Genomic DNA, 17,500 nt, shown 5'->3' on the forward strand with positions numbered 1-17,500 from the left:
CACACACACACAAAACAAAACAAAACAAACAAAAACAAATCCAGCAAACAACACAACAACACAACAAAACAAATACACTCCCGCAACACAACTCAGTATACCTTCCCTTCCAGCCTTTCTTCACCCCCACCCCCTCCGCAGCCGCCTTTCCCGGGAGAGGCGCGCCCCTGGTCCCCGTAAGGTCGATAACGGGGTCACACCACCTCCTGAAGGGCCACTCAAACACTCAGAGGCGCGTCACGGCCCTTGAGATCTGAGAGACACACGAGTTCTGATTGCGTTGTGGCGGAATCTGTAGTGGTGAGGGAGTGGAAGTGGTGGAGTGAGAGGGAGAAACACTGCTCTACTCTACTCCTTCTCAGTGGGAGTGTGGGTGGGAGTGACGGGGAGCTGAAAACACTGCTGGTACTCTCTATTCTGCTACTCCTTCTTAGTGTGAGTGTGTGGGAGCTAAATTGCTACTCTGTTACTCTCTACTCCTCCTCCTCTTCTTCCTCCTTTTCTTTCATCTTGCGCATGAGGAAGTGTATTCTTTAGTGTTTCGTCGCGTTAGTGTTTCGTCGCTTTGTCACTTTCAATGGGCTGTAGTGTACGTTTTTTTTTTTTTAATGATATCGCTAACAATAAAAGTGTCTAAGATATAATAAGCTGTATTCTCTAATGATACTGTAGCACTTTTTCTGTAACTGCTAACATTGAAAAGACTCTGTAATAATATGTTTTACTTATTATATCATAGCACCACTACAGTACCACAAACAATATAAAAAAAACTATAATATTAAGTTGCATTCTTTCTATGATTCACCTAATCTTGTATAACTGCTAACAATGAAAACCATTCTCTATAATAACATGTACTCCTATAATGATGGTCTAATCTTTTCCGTAACTGATAACAATGCAAAGGGGTCACTCTAATAACATGCTATACACCAGTGTTGGCATTTTTACGGTAGTTTGAACCCATTCAGCGACTGTGAAGCGAATGGGAGAGGTTAAGAATAAGAAAATTAAATGAGGTCAACTAAAAGAGAGAAAAAAATAAAAATAAAAATAAAGAATAAATAAAAAAATAAATAAATAAACGAAATATAGAAAATTGAAACTATACTTATTTCCCACTGCACTCCTTCCTAACAATACAAAAAAACAAGTCCTGTACAAACTTCACGAACTTCAGAAGGGCTTACTTACTGCCTTGCTGGAGGACCCTGGAGTGGAGTAATAAAAAAGTCATTACACATCCTGGAAACTACTGCCACTTCTACTCCGCTCCTCCTTAACTAAAGGCTACTTTCGTTAAAAAAAATTACACCTTGACTAACTTTCCCTGCAATCACTCCTGCCCGCGACACTCATGCCCAAAGTTATTTTTGCACGGAATTAAAAGGTTTTCTGGTACATTTTCAGCAGTGGAAGTAATAGTGTGCGGGAGTGACCGTCAGGAGGGTTATGTTGTAAGGAATGTGTTTGCTGCGACGTACTCTGTGTTGTGGTATTGAGTGAGAGAGATGTCTAAATGATATGAGATGTTTTTGTGTTGTTTAAGTTCAGTTTGATTTTTTTCTTGTGTATTTTTTTTCGGTTTTTTTCTTTTTCTTGATTTTCCTGATTGTTTTTTTTTGTTTATTTATTTCTCGGATTTTTGTTTTCCTAGTTTGCCATTTTTTCCTGGTTCTTTTATTTCTTGTGTCATTTTTCCAGTAACATCTTTTCCTGCATAATTTTTCCTCCCTTGCCGTTTTTCCCGTCGCTATTTATTCGTGCGTTATTTTCCTGTATAAATGTTTTCCCTGTTTTTTTTTTTTCGTATAACCTTTTCTCCTGAGCTATTTGCCCCTCTCCAGCTCCTACAATCGGAAACATTAGAAACACCCTCAACCACAAACGACAAACATCACCACAAACACCAACATCAAAACAGAACAAAGAAACACAGAAACACACACACACACACACACACACACACACACACACACACACACTAACCACAATTATTACCTCCACAAACATCATTTTCTTCTCTTTCATGTAGGAGGGGCAACGGCTAAAAGCAACGAGACTCGAAGAAGAAGAAAAAAAAAAAAAAAAAAAGAAAAAACGCCCACTCAAATGCCAGTCTCCAAACGAAGTCAGAAGCGACTGTCAAAAACTGAAGGATAAGTGTCTTGAAACCTCCCTACTGAAAGAGATCAAGTCACAGGAAGGAGGAAATACATTAGAAGCCAGGGAGACCCAAAAGAGGTTACCAGACACCACACACACATCAGAGCACGAAACCTAAACCACCATCTATACGGAAAAACAAAAACAAGCCTCCCTGAAAAAAAAAGAAAAAAAAAAAAAAAAAAAAAAAAGAAAAAACACACACTTCCTATCTAAACCGCCCTTTGTACACCATCTCACGTCCGGTAAACACCAACCACTACACCACTACACCCACCCCTGCTCTTGAAAGCCTCCCTCACACCCTCTAAGCCCCCGTACACTCCTCTACACCCCGCCACCCTCCCTGCAGCACCCCTCCGAAGATCTGCTAATGGAAGGTGTTTGCACATCGGCGTGGTGACGAGAGCTCGAGTTCGAGTCATGAATATTTCAACGTCGGATCCCCAGTACATAATTCACGAGCCATTTGTTAGTCACGCACCGACAGGGGAGGTGAGGGATGGTAAAGTGGGGGTGTGTAATTGGGTTGTTAAGTGGTAGAAGGGTTATTTAAGGGTTGTAATTGAGTTGTAAGTGGTAATGGAGGGTGTAAGTGGGCTGTTTGGAGGTTGTAACGGGTTGTGTAGGATTGTATGTTGATTATTATGAGGTTGTAAATATAGAGAAGGGTTCTAATTGGGTTGTTAAGGTAAAGTGGTAAGAAAGCTGTTTGGAGGTTGTAAATGAATTGTAAGGTGTAAAAAAATGTGTAAGTTTGGATGTTTCAGGATTGTAAAGAAAGTTGTGTGAATGTTGAGAAGTTGTAAAAGGTTGTAAGTGTGTTGTATAGGGTTGTTAAGAGGGTGTGTGTTGTAAGTGAACTGAGTCGAACTTGGTTATTTTTAAGATTGAAAAAAGTTGTAAGTTGTTAAAAGGTTGTAAATGTTGAGGTTGTTAAGGGGGTTGTAAAGATGTTGTCAAGGAGGATAGTAGAGATAGATAATGGGACTTGTAAGAGGTTGTTAGAGGTTGTTAGTACACTATAAGAGGTTGTAAAAAAGAAAGCTGTAATACTGCACTAAGCGAGACTAAGAAAGCTGTAAGTGTAATTAAATAGGTTGTAACTGAAGCTTATAAGACAGTAATGAGTAAGTTGTAGAGAAGGTTGTTAAGCGGTTGTAACGAGGTTGTACAGGAATTCCTTGTTACTCTAAAATGATATCTTTTTCCTTCACGACGCTGCACAATTTAAGAAAGACCTGTGTGTGTGTGTGTGTGTGTGTGTGTGTGTGTGTGTGTGTGTGTGTGTGTGTTATTAGATAATATTAAGGCAGACACGGAGGAAAAGATGGGATAACACGGGCTGGGAAGAAGTAGTGGGCGTGAGGGAGAGACGGAGGAAATGAAAACGAGAGAGAGAGAGAGAGAGAGAGAGAGAGAGAGAGAGAGAGAGAGAGAGAGAGAGAGAGAGAGAGAGAGAGAGAGAGAGAGAGAGAGTGTATGTGTGTGTGTGTGTGTGTCAGGAGTCAATGGAAGCAAACAAGGGCAGAGTAAGTCGTCAGGAGTCACAGGAGGAAGCAGAGACCATAACAAGTGTACCAAGAAGCCCGCCATTAATTCACAGGCTCAGTTAGTGGCGCTTCGAACACGTCCCGAACCACCAACTGAACCGAGTCTCGTCCTGGTTCACTGCGCGGGGACGAGGGGCACGAGGAACGCTTCAATGGCTTCCCAACACGCTCCGGGAATGAAGGTGTGAGTGCGTGAGTGTGTGAGGGAAGACAGCAATAAAAAATCCCATCGTAGATAAACACTGAGAACTGCGCCGGTGATATTTCGTCCGGTGAATAATTTTATTGGCCTCATTTTCTCCGTCAGTGTGGTGGACGGCGCCCTCTCCGTCACGCCGCGCGCCACGTTTTCTTTATGGTTACAAATGCCGGCAAAATGTTGTACGGCTTGTAAAAACGTTCATAAAAACCATTAACTAGAGAAAACTCGACGCAAATTAATACCTGGACTGCTTGATGTACTCGAGCATTCATGAGCTTAATGGCAATTGCTGTGTGTGTGTGTGTGTGTGTGTGTGTGTGTGTGTGTGTGTGTGTGTGTGTGTATGACTCACCTTCTTCGTCCCCCAGCACGAGCGAGGCGTGGATGGCCGCCGCGGTGCCTGGGGCGCGGGTAACGGCGGGGTCCAAGGGGACGCTGTGCAGAGGCAGCACCAGCGTGAGGCCCGGGTTGGTGACAGCCGTGTATCTCAGGTGGTGGACGACCGTGCCGCCTCGCGAGGTCGTGGACGCGGCAGAAGTTGGTTGGTCTTCTTCGGAGTTGGAAACTTGCGGTGCTATATCTCGCGGGGTGGCGGGGGTGTCAAGGGGGGCGTGGGGGTGGCGGTGGCGGTGGTGTCCTGGTCTGTGTGCAGGGAGGACAGCACTGCGGGGGTCCCTCTCCTAGGGCCGTGGTGGTGATGGCGGTGCGGGTGGGGTGGCAGCGGCGGGGTGGCGGCAGGGTCTGGGGTGGGTGGCTGGGGCGTGGGTGTTGTGGGGGGAGGGTGGGAGGCGCTCGGCCCACCTGCAACAGCCTCTGAATTGAGATTTGCCGCGACACGCCCTGGCATTATCGGGGGAGTCTCGCCCCCGTCGCACTGACAGGAACATTTGCATGGGGAATCCTGGGATTGCCGAGGATCGCGATAGGGCATAATACTGTGACCTGAGCCGCGCGCCCCGCCGCTACTGCCGCCTTGGGAACTGTTGCCGCCGGTGTCCAATGGACTGTTATTGCCGCCACTGCCTCCTCCTGCAGGGGGGCGTCAGTGTGGGGGGAGGATGGGGTCTCGTCCCCGTGGTAGCTGGCTACATCCCGATCACTGCTCCTCGCGGCAGGTGGGCCAGGCGGAGCCGCCCCGCCAGGTGAGGGGGTGCCCCGGGGCCTCGTCACCCTGCTGTTCGGGCAGTAATGAACCTTCCACGGCGCGAGCCGATGAGCCTCCTGGAATCCTCTCGGGATCTCTCTCGTCTTCTTCAATAGCCTCGTGCCAGGAATTATTCTCCTCGGGCGCGCCTTGTCCTCGCCGTTGGCCTGGCGGGGGCGCGCTGCCCCCCTCGCCGGGACACGCGCCGCCGCCCGCAGCAGCTCCATCATGGCCGCCGCAGCCGGAAAGATAAGCGTTCTGATCTTCTCTATTTTCTCGGGGCGAGTCCCTGGAGCTGACCCGAGCGTGGATGGACTCCTGATTGGGATCATCGACCATCTGATTGCTTCTTGAAAGGAAAGGGCGTCCCTGGCTGGCTTCAGATCCCGCCGTATCGATACTCGATTCCGTACGCGCGCTGTAACCCGCTCTGGCGGATGCTTCCGTGGACTTCGAAGCCGATTGCTTTTTCTCAGATTCGATACTTTTGAGGGGCCTGAGCGAAGCGTGGGAGTCCTGTGCAGTGGGGGGTGCGGGGGGCGCCGGGCCTCCTCCTCCAATCTCTCCAGTTTGGCTGCTGCGGGAGGGAGATATTTCATGCGCTGCTTTGTCTCTTTGATCTTTGGCCGCGACGTCATTGATTCCAATTTCTTCGCTGCTGGCGCGCCCCGCAGCGGCCTGGTCGTCCAGGACGCCTGGCGGGGACGTGACGCTGACGACGGGCAGGGCGAGGGAGCCGCCCACGCCGGGGTAAGAATGTCCATTACTCACCTGGCCGCCCGCTGAAGTGTCGATACCGGAGCGTGGTGTCACTTCCCCAGAGCCTTCAATTGGATTGTTCCGAGGGTCCCTCGACCCACCCCCGCGGAGGCCGCTGCTTCGGGGGGGTGTAGGGGCCCGGCCTGCCTCACAGTATCCTGGGCCTCGGTGCGTGCCGGCATTACGGGGGACGCGTGGCTCTGAGAGGCATTGCCAGGCAATTGTGTGCTGTGGTCACCGCCCACCGCCTCGTCGCGCCCCGGTGGGTGCTGGTGCCCGGGGGTGTCAGGGGCTAGGGGAGGATCACTGGCGGGGCTGGCCCGGCCCTCGCTCCCCTCCCCTTCATCCTCGCCATTATATTCCCCTCGCGACGTGGAAATCATGGAGATCTGATCTTCTCCTGCGGGTAATCCGTCCAGAGTTTGGTGTGAGCCTCCGTGCCTTCCTTCCCCTTGAAGGAGCGCGAGGACGGGATTGTTGGCAGCCTCCAGACTCTTAGTGTTGCCGTGGGCGGGGGCGTGATGGGGCGTGGCCGGGGTGGGCTGCAGGGGGGCGGGGAGGCACGGGTCAACAAGTCGGCGGGGTCACGGCTGGAGGCACTCGGTGTGCTGGGGTCAATAACAGGCTCATTGTAGGCGTCTGTTTGTGGCTGTCCAGCGCCCCGCCCCTCAGCCCCCTCAGCTGCCGCCGCCCCCTCGGCCGCCCCGCCGCGAACCTTTCCATCAGTAAATCCATTTTTCCTGGGCCGAGTGTTCCCTGCCGGCACGCGGTGGTCTGGCTCGCTTAATTCAATTTTTGGATGACTTATATCTCCCTGTTCTGACATGTTCGCGGCGGCGTGACTGACTCCAGCATAATGCTTCTCCTGGCCTTCTTCTCTCTCCTCCTCCTCCTCTTCTTCTTCCTCTTCCTCTTCCTCCTGCTTCTCCTGTTGCCGCTCGCTGGGGGTCGCCAGGAAAGAATCTTTGCTCACGGCCTCGCTCTCAATTTGTCTTTCAGCCTCGTAAGCAACGTGACTCCGAGCAATTTCCTGAGCGGAGGGCATCTGATTTTCCCGCGCGGGGGGCGGGGCGGCGTCTTCACTCGCCTTGTCTGCCGGTCCTGCAGGGAGGGGGGCGCTGGAGGCTCGTCACCGCCTGAGTCTCGCCCTAAGTCCTGGGAGACACTCGGAGCGTCGCGCTGCTCTTGGGGGTCGTAGTGAATGTGGCTGCCGTCGCTGGGTCGTGAGGAATTGAAGTCGTCGTGTGTGTTTTGTGGGTAATGTGAGAGTCGTCCCTGGGGCGGCGGCGGGGGTGCGGGGGCGCCTGGCGGGGCGACGTGACCTGGCTGGGTATGAGGCGTGTCCTGCGGGTGTTGGCGGTGGCTGAAGTGTCTCGCGTCGTCCCCCTCACGCTGCTTCTCATTACCACCCTCACCACCCTCTCCGCTGCCTGCCTTAATCTCTTCCTCTTTAAGCCAGGAAGGCTCCTGGTTTGCTCGTTCGGGGACGGGGTTTTCCTCCTGGCGGGCCGCGCCTTGATGGCTAATGACGCGGTCACCTCGCTGGTTCGGTATCACACCATCTTGGTCGTGATTAGCGCCGGAACCCCCGAGAGAGCCGCCGAGGCCCGTGTTGTTAGCGCCGCGAGGGTCGGGCTGCGCTGCCTCATCAAGGGGAGCCCCGGAGACGCCCGCCTCTCCCGCCGCGGCTGGGTATGATGAGGATGGTAATAATGATGGTGATGCAGGTGATGTAGGTGATGTTGGTGTTACAACTGATGATGATGAAGAGAATGACAATGATGATGACGATGATGAGCGTGAAGCTGCAGATGTGGTGTTGATGGTGAGTGGTAATGCTGAGAGGGGCGCAGTGGCATCCAGGGGTACCTGGGCGTGGAGCGCAGCTGTTGGGTGTGTGAAAGGCAGCGAGGCATCAGGCGCGTGGTGCGTGGGGAGCTCAGGGGGGCGCGGCGACCCCTGGTGCTCCAGGGACGCCGCTCCCTCCACTTCCGCGGAAGGTAACAAATTCACTTTTCCATCGTTCGTTGAGTCGAGTAACACATTTTGAAGCACCGGAGCCACATCATCCCCAGAAGGAGGGGCGGGCGTAGGGCGTCCCTGGGGCATGGGGAGGGGCGGGGTGACGGGGTTGGGGAGCTGTGAGAGCGTCACTCTCTCTTCCGTTCGCGAGAGGATGGCTCCTGGGGCGGAGCGCGTCCCTGAGGTCACTTGATATACATGGCTGGACAGAGTCGCGTCCCCAGAGGCGCGGGTTACGCCCTGCGAGGCCCTGGCAGCGGGCGCGCCGCTCACCGCCACACTTTTTGGTCTCGCCTCCGACTTGCTTTTGTCCTCCTGGGCAGGGAGAGGCGCGGGCGTGGACGAGCCCGCCGTGGTCGTCGCGAGACCATTGTTGTCAGCGGTGGCGGTGGGTGTGTGGGCGGAGGACGTGGGCGTGGAGGGTGTGATGGTGGGCGGCGTGGCGGCGGTGGGCGTGGTGACGATGGGCGTTGGCACAACAAGGGAAGCCAAAGCTTGTGCCACACTGGTGGTCTGGGCGGCGGGGCGCGGCTCGGCGGCGGGCGGCGCTGGATTATTCACGACCGCCACAGACGAGACCCCGGAGAGCACTTCCGGCCCGGGGCGTGGCGGGGCAGTGCTGGACGCCACGCTGAGGGCGGGTGTGGCGCGGCCCAAGGACGCCGCATCCTGAAGGGAATGGCTGGGGGTCGACACTACCGGAGAGGGGAGCAGCTGGTCGGGGGCTGGCGAGGCCTCGGGAGCCTGTCTCTTCTTCCTGGCGAGGCGGTACTCGTGCCTCGCCCCTGCAGGCTGCGGCAGGTCAGCCTCCAGGACAGAGTTGATGTGGAATTCTTTGGGTTTGTGGCGCGGCGGTGCGGGCGAGGCGGCGTGGCGGTGATGGTTATGGTGGTGGTGGTGGTGTCGTTGGTCGGCGGGCTGCGGGATGCCTGCTGAGGGTTCCTGTGAAACATCAATTACAGGCCAAAGGAAAGCATGCAATTTGTCTTTTATCTTGTGGAAAAATAAGTGAGTTTTAACACTGACTGAGGGAAGGAAAGAGTCGTGCTGGGGGGGTGGGGTGCGGCGTGCTGGGGTAGGGGTGCGGGGAACACTGGGCGGGGGCCACCGCGGGGCCGATGCTGACCTCGGCGGGGCGGAGGGAACACAGCAGGCGGGTCCAGGGCGGGGGGAGGCCAGCCATCCGCAGCGGCGAGGTTACCTGGGGGAGGCGTGGGTTGTCCCTGACCCTGGGGCGGCGGGATCTTCTCCTGGGGCACGTTGACGCTGGCGGGGTTGGCGGCCTCGTCCAGGCAGCCCTCAGTGCTGTGCCACCGACTCACCTGCGAGGCTGCGGGGACACCTGGTGATTAGTGGCGAGGCAGACAGGTACTCTCACACACCCACTTTCCCCTACACACAAACACACACACACACAAATACACACACACATACACTTTCTCTACTCACCTACCCACACACACACACACACCCACGCTCAATCTACACACACACACACACACACACACACACACACACACACACACACACACACACACACAGGAAAATATTCTAGTCCAAAAAGAAGCACAATAAACCCCGCCAAACTAGACAAAATTCCTTGCATTTCCCCAGCGAGTTTGTCAGAGAGGAAGGCCGGAGGAGGAGGAGGAGGAGGAGGAGGAGGAGGAGGAGGAGGAGGAGGAGGAGGAGGAGGAGGAGGAGGAGGAGGAAAGAAGAGAGGCAAGGCAAGGAAGGAAAATATCGGTAGGAGGAGGAGAAACCAGAGTAGAAAGGGGAAGAGAAGAGAAGGTTGGCTGGAGGGGAAGGATATGAATACAGAATATATATATATATATATAAAAAAATAAGAAAATGCAAGACAGGAATGATGGAGGCAAGAGGGAGGTAAAAATAGGGCACGGTGGAGAGTAAACACGGAGGAGGGAAGGGGAAGGCAAGAAGGAAAGGGAACGAGAGAGAGAGAGAGAGAGAGAGAGAGAGAGAGAGAGAGAGAGAGAGAGAGAGAGAGAGAGAGAGAGAGAGAGAGAGAGAGAGAGAGAGAGAGAAAGACTGAGTGAAGGAAGGTCGGTTGCCTCTCTCTCTCTCTCTCTCTCTCTCTCTCTCTCTCTCTCTCTCTCTCTCTCTCTCTCTCTCTCTCTCCCTCTTGCACTCATAACCCACCCGATATGAAAGTGGCCGCCTAGGGAGAGAGAGAGAGAGAGAGAGAGAGAGAGAGAGAGAGAGAGAGAGAGAGAGAGAGAGAGAGAGAGAGAGAGAGAGAGAGAGAGAGAGAGAGAGAGAGAGAGAGAGAGAGAGAGAGAGAGAGAGAGAGACAGAGAGAGAGAGAATACAACACACAAAAATAAATGAAAAATAAACTAATAAACTGAAAAAAAAAATTAAGAACAAATAAAGAAACAATATAGAAAGAAAAAATACACAAGAATAACAATTTCATTTTAACTTTTAATTCTACCGCAACGTTTGAGAAAAGAGAAATAAGCGGAAATAATTAAATTAAGAAAGAGAAAAACAAAGGAAATGAGAAAATCAAGCTACACACACGGAAGATAAGATGAAGCATAATGCTGAGTAAAGAGAGGAACAAGAACAAAACACTGATAACCGGTGATAACAGAGGTAGAGGAAGATAAATATTGATGTCCATATGATAAAGGAGAATAAAAAGAAAGGAAAAATTAGGAGGATATAAGGAAAGAAGGAAAAGGTGAAGAAGAGAAAGAAAGGAGGCATATAAATATAGAATGAAAGATAGACAGAAAGATAAAAGCATCGAAAGGAAAAGAAGTTAAAGTACAGGAAACAAAGAAAATAGGATAGACAAAAGGATAAAAGGAAATGTAGAGAAAACGAAGAACAGAAAGAATGATAACAGTAAAAGATCAAAGGTATTATGGAAAGGGGGATAGAAGAAGGGATAAAGAATAAGGAAACGCTAAAAAGAAGCACATAAAAAAATAGGAAGAGGAAAGAAATATAGAAAAAAAAAAGACTTGAAAGGTACAGAAAAAACAGAGAAATGACAAAAGAGACAGAAACACGAAAAGAGAGATAGAAGACAATACACAGAAAAGGAAACAGAAAAAGGAGAGAGAAACAGACAGGGAAGGAAAAGATAAAATGGAGAGACAAGGAGAGAGAAAAAAAATATGAAAAAAAGACAGATAAAGAAATAAACACAAAAAAACATACAAGAAGATAATGAAAAAAAAAAAAGCAGAAAGAGAAAGGAAACAGGGAAAAGGAAAGAAAAAGACAAAATATAGAGATAGAGAGTGGGAAAGAGGCACAAATGGACATGCATACGTAGCAAACCCACCCCTACACACACACACACACACACACACACACACACACACACACACGTGAAACATTATTATGCATAGTCAATAACACCACATGGGACACAGACACCGCAGTCCAGCCGGGTTCTGCTTCGGCAAAATGGATCTATCTGCCATAACCCAATCCTTGCTAAAAGACACCCTCCCTCGTATGCATGTAAATGACATTAACCATTCAAAGGACGCGGCCCGGCCCAGGACAGGTGACACCGCTACAGACATTTCCGCCGCTAACACCGCCTGCAACACCACCACTACCAATGCCGTGTGTTTTTGGGCTAAGACTGAGTGATGATGCGACTAAAAGGAGGAGTCGAAGGGAGAAATAGGGAGATGGAGGAAACAGGGAGTAACTGGATGGGGTGGCTGAGTGGACTGACTAAAAGGACGAATTGAAGGGAGGAATAGGGCAAGGATGGTGAGAAGTTAGGAAGATGGAGAAAAAGGGAGTGTGTTTTGAGGTACTGGCTAAGTGAAGGAGTGACTAAAAGGAGGAACTGAAGGGAGGAATAGGAAGAAGATAGAGAGAAGGAAGGAAGAAGGGAAAGGGAGTGTGTGTAACGTAGCGGTGAATGGTTGGGTGGAGTGGAGAAAGGGAGGAATGAAGGGAAGAAAAGGAGGAAAATAGTAAGTCAGAAGGAAGGAAGAAGGGAGTGTAGCAGAAGAATGGGTTGAGTGATAAAGGAATACATAAAGGGAGGAAGTAAAAAATTTAAAGCGAGAATAGATCGATAAGAAGAAGAAAGGAAGGAGATAGAGGAGTTTGAGACAGCTAAGTGTGTGTGTGTGTGTGTGTGTGTGTGTGTGTGTGTGTGTGTGTGTGTGTGTGTGTGTGTGTGTGTGTGTGTGTGTGTGTGTGTGTGTGTGTGTGTGTGAGTGTACTGCCTCCCCACCGCCCATCTTCTCCATATCTTCCCGTTTGATGGGTCTGTCTGTCTGTCCCTTAACTGTCCGTCTGCTTGCTGGGGCCGCCGTCCGCCTTCGTGCTGGGCCTGTCCCCGCCTGTCTTATCTCAACAACAACCTGTGGTGGGTGTTGCTCCCTGATAGCAAGTGACGGAAGACAACACGCACACTGGCCGACAAACTGCCTCTATTGCAAACACTTCTCGTGACCACTAGAGAGAGAGAGAGAGAGAGAGAGAGAGAGAGAGAGAGAGAGAGAGAGAGAGAGAGAGAGAGAGAGAGAGAGAGAGAGAGAGAGAGAGAGAGAGAGAGAGAGAGAGAGAGAGAGAGAGAGAGAGAGAGTTTTTCATATGCTTCCCTGAAAGGCTAAATGTACAAACTATGATTTTTTTCCTTATCTTCGTGTCTATTTTTTTTTTCCATATGCTACGTAAAAATCTAATTGCCGTACACAAGGAGCTGTTTTTCACACACACACACACACACACACACACACACACACACACACGTACACGCACCGTCACTTTGATGTACACACGTATGATTTGTCTAAGTATTTTCCCTCCTTGGATAAATCTTTTCGTATCTCGTTCCTCTAATCTTCCTCTCATTTACTAACTACAATATCTTCAAGTCCTGGCAAGAATTTTATGATGATTAAGTACCTTCCCATCCTTTTTTTTTTTTTCATATCAGCTCCTAGAATTTGTCCATTAGCCCTCTGACTGGTAATTGGCACGCAGGTTCTTAATTACCAATCACTCTGAGACACCTTTACTTGTTCTACAGCCACCTGCAATCTTTAAACTGTGTAGAAATTGCAAAATCTGTCCTTTTCTAATCCCCATTTCTTTCTTGCAGATGCTTATAAAGATCTCATGGATTACTTCTGGTACTGTTAATTGTTTCGTATCGCAGTTAAAGGGTTAATATCTGTTTCCTAAAATCTTTCTCTCTCTTTCTTTCATTTATCAGTTCCAAATTTTCAGATCCTGGGAAGCACTTTAAGACGGCCACAGTTGCCCATTGGGACTCACTCAATCTGCCAGGTCGTGTCTCACCCAACTTGTGGTCCTGCAGTGGCTGTCCTCATGCGTGTGTCTGTTAGTCTCCTTCCCTCCCACTACTGCCCTGCCTCCGCCTGTCCCGTCCCGAAGGTTCTGTCTTAATTGAAGGACGGTTTTGTGGGTTATCTTAAGTTTTTTTATTGTTATTTTCTTGCGTTTCAGGTTCAAAAAAGAGTATTGGAATAGTTTTTGGAATTTGTATCTTGTTTTCCTATTCTTTTTATCTTTTTTTATTTTCTTTAACTGTTTATTCTTTTTATCACTTGATCTCGTTTTTTTTATTCTTCATTTTCTTTTCCTACTTTTCTCCGTCCTTATATCTCTCTTCCTTTCTACTTTTCCTTACATTTTTTTCATTTTTCTTTCAATTCTCCTCTACGTTTTCTTTTTTCATTTCACATCCTTCCTCACATCTCTCTTCCTTCCTACTTTTCTATTTTCTTTTTTCTTCCTTTCTCCTTCACTCCTGTTCATCCATTAGTTTCTCACATCTCTTTCTTCTTTCTTTTCTTTTCTTTTTTTCTATACAGCCCTTCAATTTCTTATTTTCTTTCCCTTTCACTCTTATTCAGCTATTAATTTCTCCCCATCTCTTTCACTCTCTATCTTTTCCTGTGTTTCTCTGCCGCTTTCTCTTCTTTATTCCTTCCCCCTCTTCCTGTTCTGTCTCCTTGCTTCTATTTTAACTTTCCTACGTCCATTTTCATCTTTCCTCTCCCTCTCTCTCTCTCTCTCCCTTCTCCCCTCATTCCTTCCTGTCCTTTACTCCCTCCTCTCTTTCCCCTTCTTTCCTTCTTCCCTCTTCCTTCATTGGATAAGCAAGAATGAAGGAAGTGAGGAATATCTGGTAATCTCTCTCTCTCTCTCTCTCTCTCTCTCTCTCTCTCTCTCTCTCTCTCTCTCTCTCTCTCTCTCTCTCTCTCTTTTTGCTTTATTCATGCAATCTTAGCTTTCATCACTTCCTTACCTGCCTCATTCAGTCTTCAAACTTTCCTTTCTTTCTTTCTTTCTTTTTTTCTTTCTTTAATCTGCCTTGTTTTCTTTATTTTCTCAACTTCGTGACTTTCATCTCTCTCTCTCTCTCTCTCTCTCTCTCTCTCTCTCTCTCTCTCTCTCTCTCTCTCTCTCTCTCTCTCTCTCTCTCTCTCTCTCTCTCTCTCTCTCTCTCTCTCTCTACCTACCTACCTACCTCTTGGTTCATTTCCTTTCATTTCTCTCCCCCTCTCTTACGATCTCCTCTTAACCTTCCTACTTCCCTCTTATGCCTCTTCCTCTATTCCTCTTCCCTCACCTAAAGCTACTCATGTATTCTCTCTCTCTCTCTCTCTCTCTCTCTCTCTCTCTCTCTCTCTCTCTCTCTCTCTCTCTCGTTTTACTCTACCCATTATCTTCAGCTTTCGTAATCCTACAGTTGTCTCTCTCTCTCTCTCTCTCTCTCTCTCTCTCTCTCTCTCTCTCTCTCTCTCTCTCTCTCTCTCTCTCTCTCTCTCTCTCACCTCTCACACCAGGTAGTCATTCAGTTTATCTATTTCAATACAATTCCACTCTCTAACTGCCAGTCCGTCAATATGTCTGTCTACCAGTGTCTCTCTCAATCTCTTTGTCTATCTGTCTGTCTAATTGTATTTTTTCTCTCTCTGCCTGTCTATGTAATCTCTGTCTATCCGTGTCTGTCTACCAGTCTCTGTATCCTTTGTCTGTCTATTTCTTTTCTGTCTGTCTCTATCTATTCGCCCCTGTCCATTTGTCTGTCAATCTGAATGTCTCCATCTATTACAGCATAATTTCACATTCTAAGCTAGTGAATTTGTCTGCCTGTGTCTCTGTCTATTTGTCTTTCTGTTTACCTGTCTCTTGTTTATTTGTCTGTTTATTTCTCTTTGCTTACCTGAATCTCTGTCTATTTGTCTCTCTGTCTACCTGTCTATCTGTCTAACTGTCTGTCTTTCTATTTGTCTCTGTATTCCTGTATCTCTGCTTACCTGTCTCGTTTTCCTGTATACCTGTCTCTTTTCTTGTCTCTCTGTATACCTGTCTTTCTGTTTCTCTCTCTCTCTCTCTCTCTCTCTCTCTCTCTCTCTCTCTCTCTGTATTTGTCTCTGTCTACCTGTCTGTCTGTCTATCTGTCTGTCTGTCTATATGTACGTCTGTCTACCTGTCTCTCTCTGTCACTCACTGGCGAAGAAAGTGGTGGTGGCGGCGAGGCAGATGGTGACGCAGACAAACACGACGGTGGTGCAGCGCCAGGAACACCGTCGCCACGAGGACTTGGAGGCATCGAGGTGCAGTCTCAAGGGCGAGAACCTGCGGCCGCTGGACTGACTCAGGCGGAGCTGGTGCTGTGGAGGAGAGAGGGAGACATAAGGAAGGTGTAAGGAGGAGATGTAGAAATAATAGGTAGGTGAGAGAACATAAGGAACATATGACTAGTGAGAGGGATAACGTGAGCTTAGGACAGAGTATAAGGTAAAGATGAGGAGTATAAGGCCATCAGGTGGGTAATTATAAAACGTAAGGTTGGTGAGATTGAAATATAAGGTGTGTGGGTGGAGATGGAAGGAAGGTGAGGATAAAACATAGAAAGATATGGTGGATGAGAATGGGAGGTGAGAACAAGAGGTTGGTGAGCGTGACGTAACATGGGTGAGAGTAGGGCGTAAGAACGAAAGGTGTATGAGAACAGAACAAGAGAACGGAAAGTATAAATATATAGTGTATTAGTACAGAAATAGAAGGAAAGTAGAGAAAAAGTATGTTATTTCTCATATACAGATACATACTTTTGGTGCCAACACAGAAAAAAAAGGAAAAGTAAGAGAAAAAAAGGAAAAGTAAGAATAGTTTAGTACGCAAGTGAAAAGAAGAAAAAAAATCGTGTTACCTCTTATGTATGTGAATAGAAACATATATTTATTACCAATCCCGAAAAAGAAAGAAAAGTGAGAATATTTTAGTACACAAATGAAAAGAAAGGAAAAGGGTCGTGATATTTCTTACATACAGACATATTTTTGGTACCGACACAGATAGAAAAGTCAAAATATTTTAGTACACAAATGAAACGAAAGAAAAGAACCGTGTTATTTCTTATACATGAAAGCATATTTTTGTACAGAAATAAAAACAAAAAAACAAAAAAAGAAAAACCAGTGTTATTCCGAGTATATTTTTCGTGACAACAAAGAAAAGAGGAGTAACAACAGTAATAAAACAAAACAAACATAAATCTAAGTATGCAAATAAGAAAATAAAGAAAAGACCACTGTTACTCTCCATACATATACATATTCTAGGTGTACCAGCGCCGACAGGTAAATAAAGGCTGCATACAGGTAAATACGTATACAGGTGTTTTGATGGGTGGGATACCGGCTGATGAATTGATAGATTAAAGATAGATACGGCGATGGCAAGAATGATAGATTGGCGGCCATGAAAATGATGAAAATGCCCCGTGCCTATCTATCAACACACACACACACACACACACACACACACACACACACACTTTAGTCATTATTACTTATATACATAGCTTTGTTTTCATTTCTAGAGAGAGAGAGAGAGAGAGAGAGAGAGAGAGAGAGAGAGAGAGAGAGAGAGAGAGAGAGAGAGAGAGAGAGAGAGAGAGAGAGAGAGGACTTACTGACAATTGGCTGCATTTCACGCGTGTTGAGCCAAACCGTATCTGTGCAAGAGCAATCCACATACAATTGGGGCGAGCGCCGAACCGGTATTGGGCGCCGCTTGGCCATACACGCCTAAATAACGCTAATTAGGTCTATCTGCTCCCGCGACACAAATATTCAACAGCCTTACTCTCTCTCTCTCTCTCTCTCTCTCTCTCTCTCTCTCTCTCTCTCTTGCTGTTATTGGTATATTTGATGTTTTTTACTTCCTTTTTCTTGATTCGAGTCGTATTTTTATGTATGTTTCTCTCTCTCTCTCTCTCTCTCTCTCTCTCTCTCTCTCTCTCTCTCTCTCTCTCTCTCTCTCTCTCTCTCTCTCTCTCTCTCTCAGTTCCTCTTCTGTTGGTCTACACGGATGCTTTTCTCTTTCTTCCTTTCTTCTTCTTTCTTTCTCTTCGCTTTTCTCCATTTCTGCTTTTCTCTTCCTTTCTCTGCGCTCTTCTGCATTTCTCCTTTCTTCTCCTTTCTTTCTCTTCGCTTTTCCCTATTTCCTCTTTCTTCTACTGTTTCTTTTCCTCTTTTCTTTTCCCTTGTTTGATTTTTCCTTCCTTTCTTCTCTCTAGTTTTCTCATTTCCTCTTTATCCTACTCTTCCTTTCCTCTCTTTTCTCTTCTTGTTTAATATTTTCTTCCTCTTAACCTCT

General features: G+C 48.0%; 1 protein-coding gene across 5 annotated transcripts in view; it reads right to left on the reverse strand.

The window, feature by feature from the left end:
• The window catches only part of LOC135113621 (teneurin-m-like), a 156,061-nt gene that overhangs the window by 62,247 nt on the left and 76,314 nt on the right, over positions 1 to 17,500 (reverse strand). For 3 of the 5 annotated variants that reach the window (XM_064028998.1, XM_064028999.1, XM_064028997.1), the window contains 2 exons: positions 15,345 to 15,507; positions 8,976 to 9,179 (listed from right to left, as the gene is read on the reverse strand). In XM_064028998.1, the coding sequence (XP_063885068.1) occupies positions 8,976 to 9,179; positions 15,345 to 15,507 (367 nt within the window). Of the gene's footprint in view, positions 1 to 4,276; positions 4,604 to 8,975; positions 9,180 to 15,344; positions 15,508 to 17,500 lie in introns of those variants that run through there. The other 2 variants (XM_064029000.1, XM_064029001.1) reach the window with 2 other exon arrangements.

This window comes from Scylla paramamosain, chromosome 26, assembly GCF_035594125.1.
Source record: "Scylla paramamosain isolate STU-SP2022 chromosome 26, ASM3559412v1, whole genome shotgun sequence".
Lineage (NCBI taxonomy): Eukaryota > Metazoa > Arthropoda > Malacostraca > Decapoda > Portunidae > Scylla > Scylla paramamosain.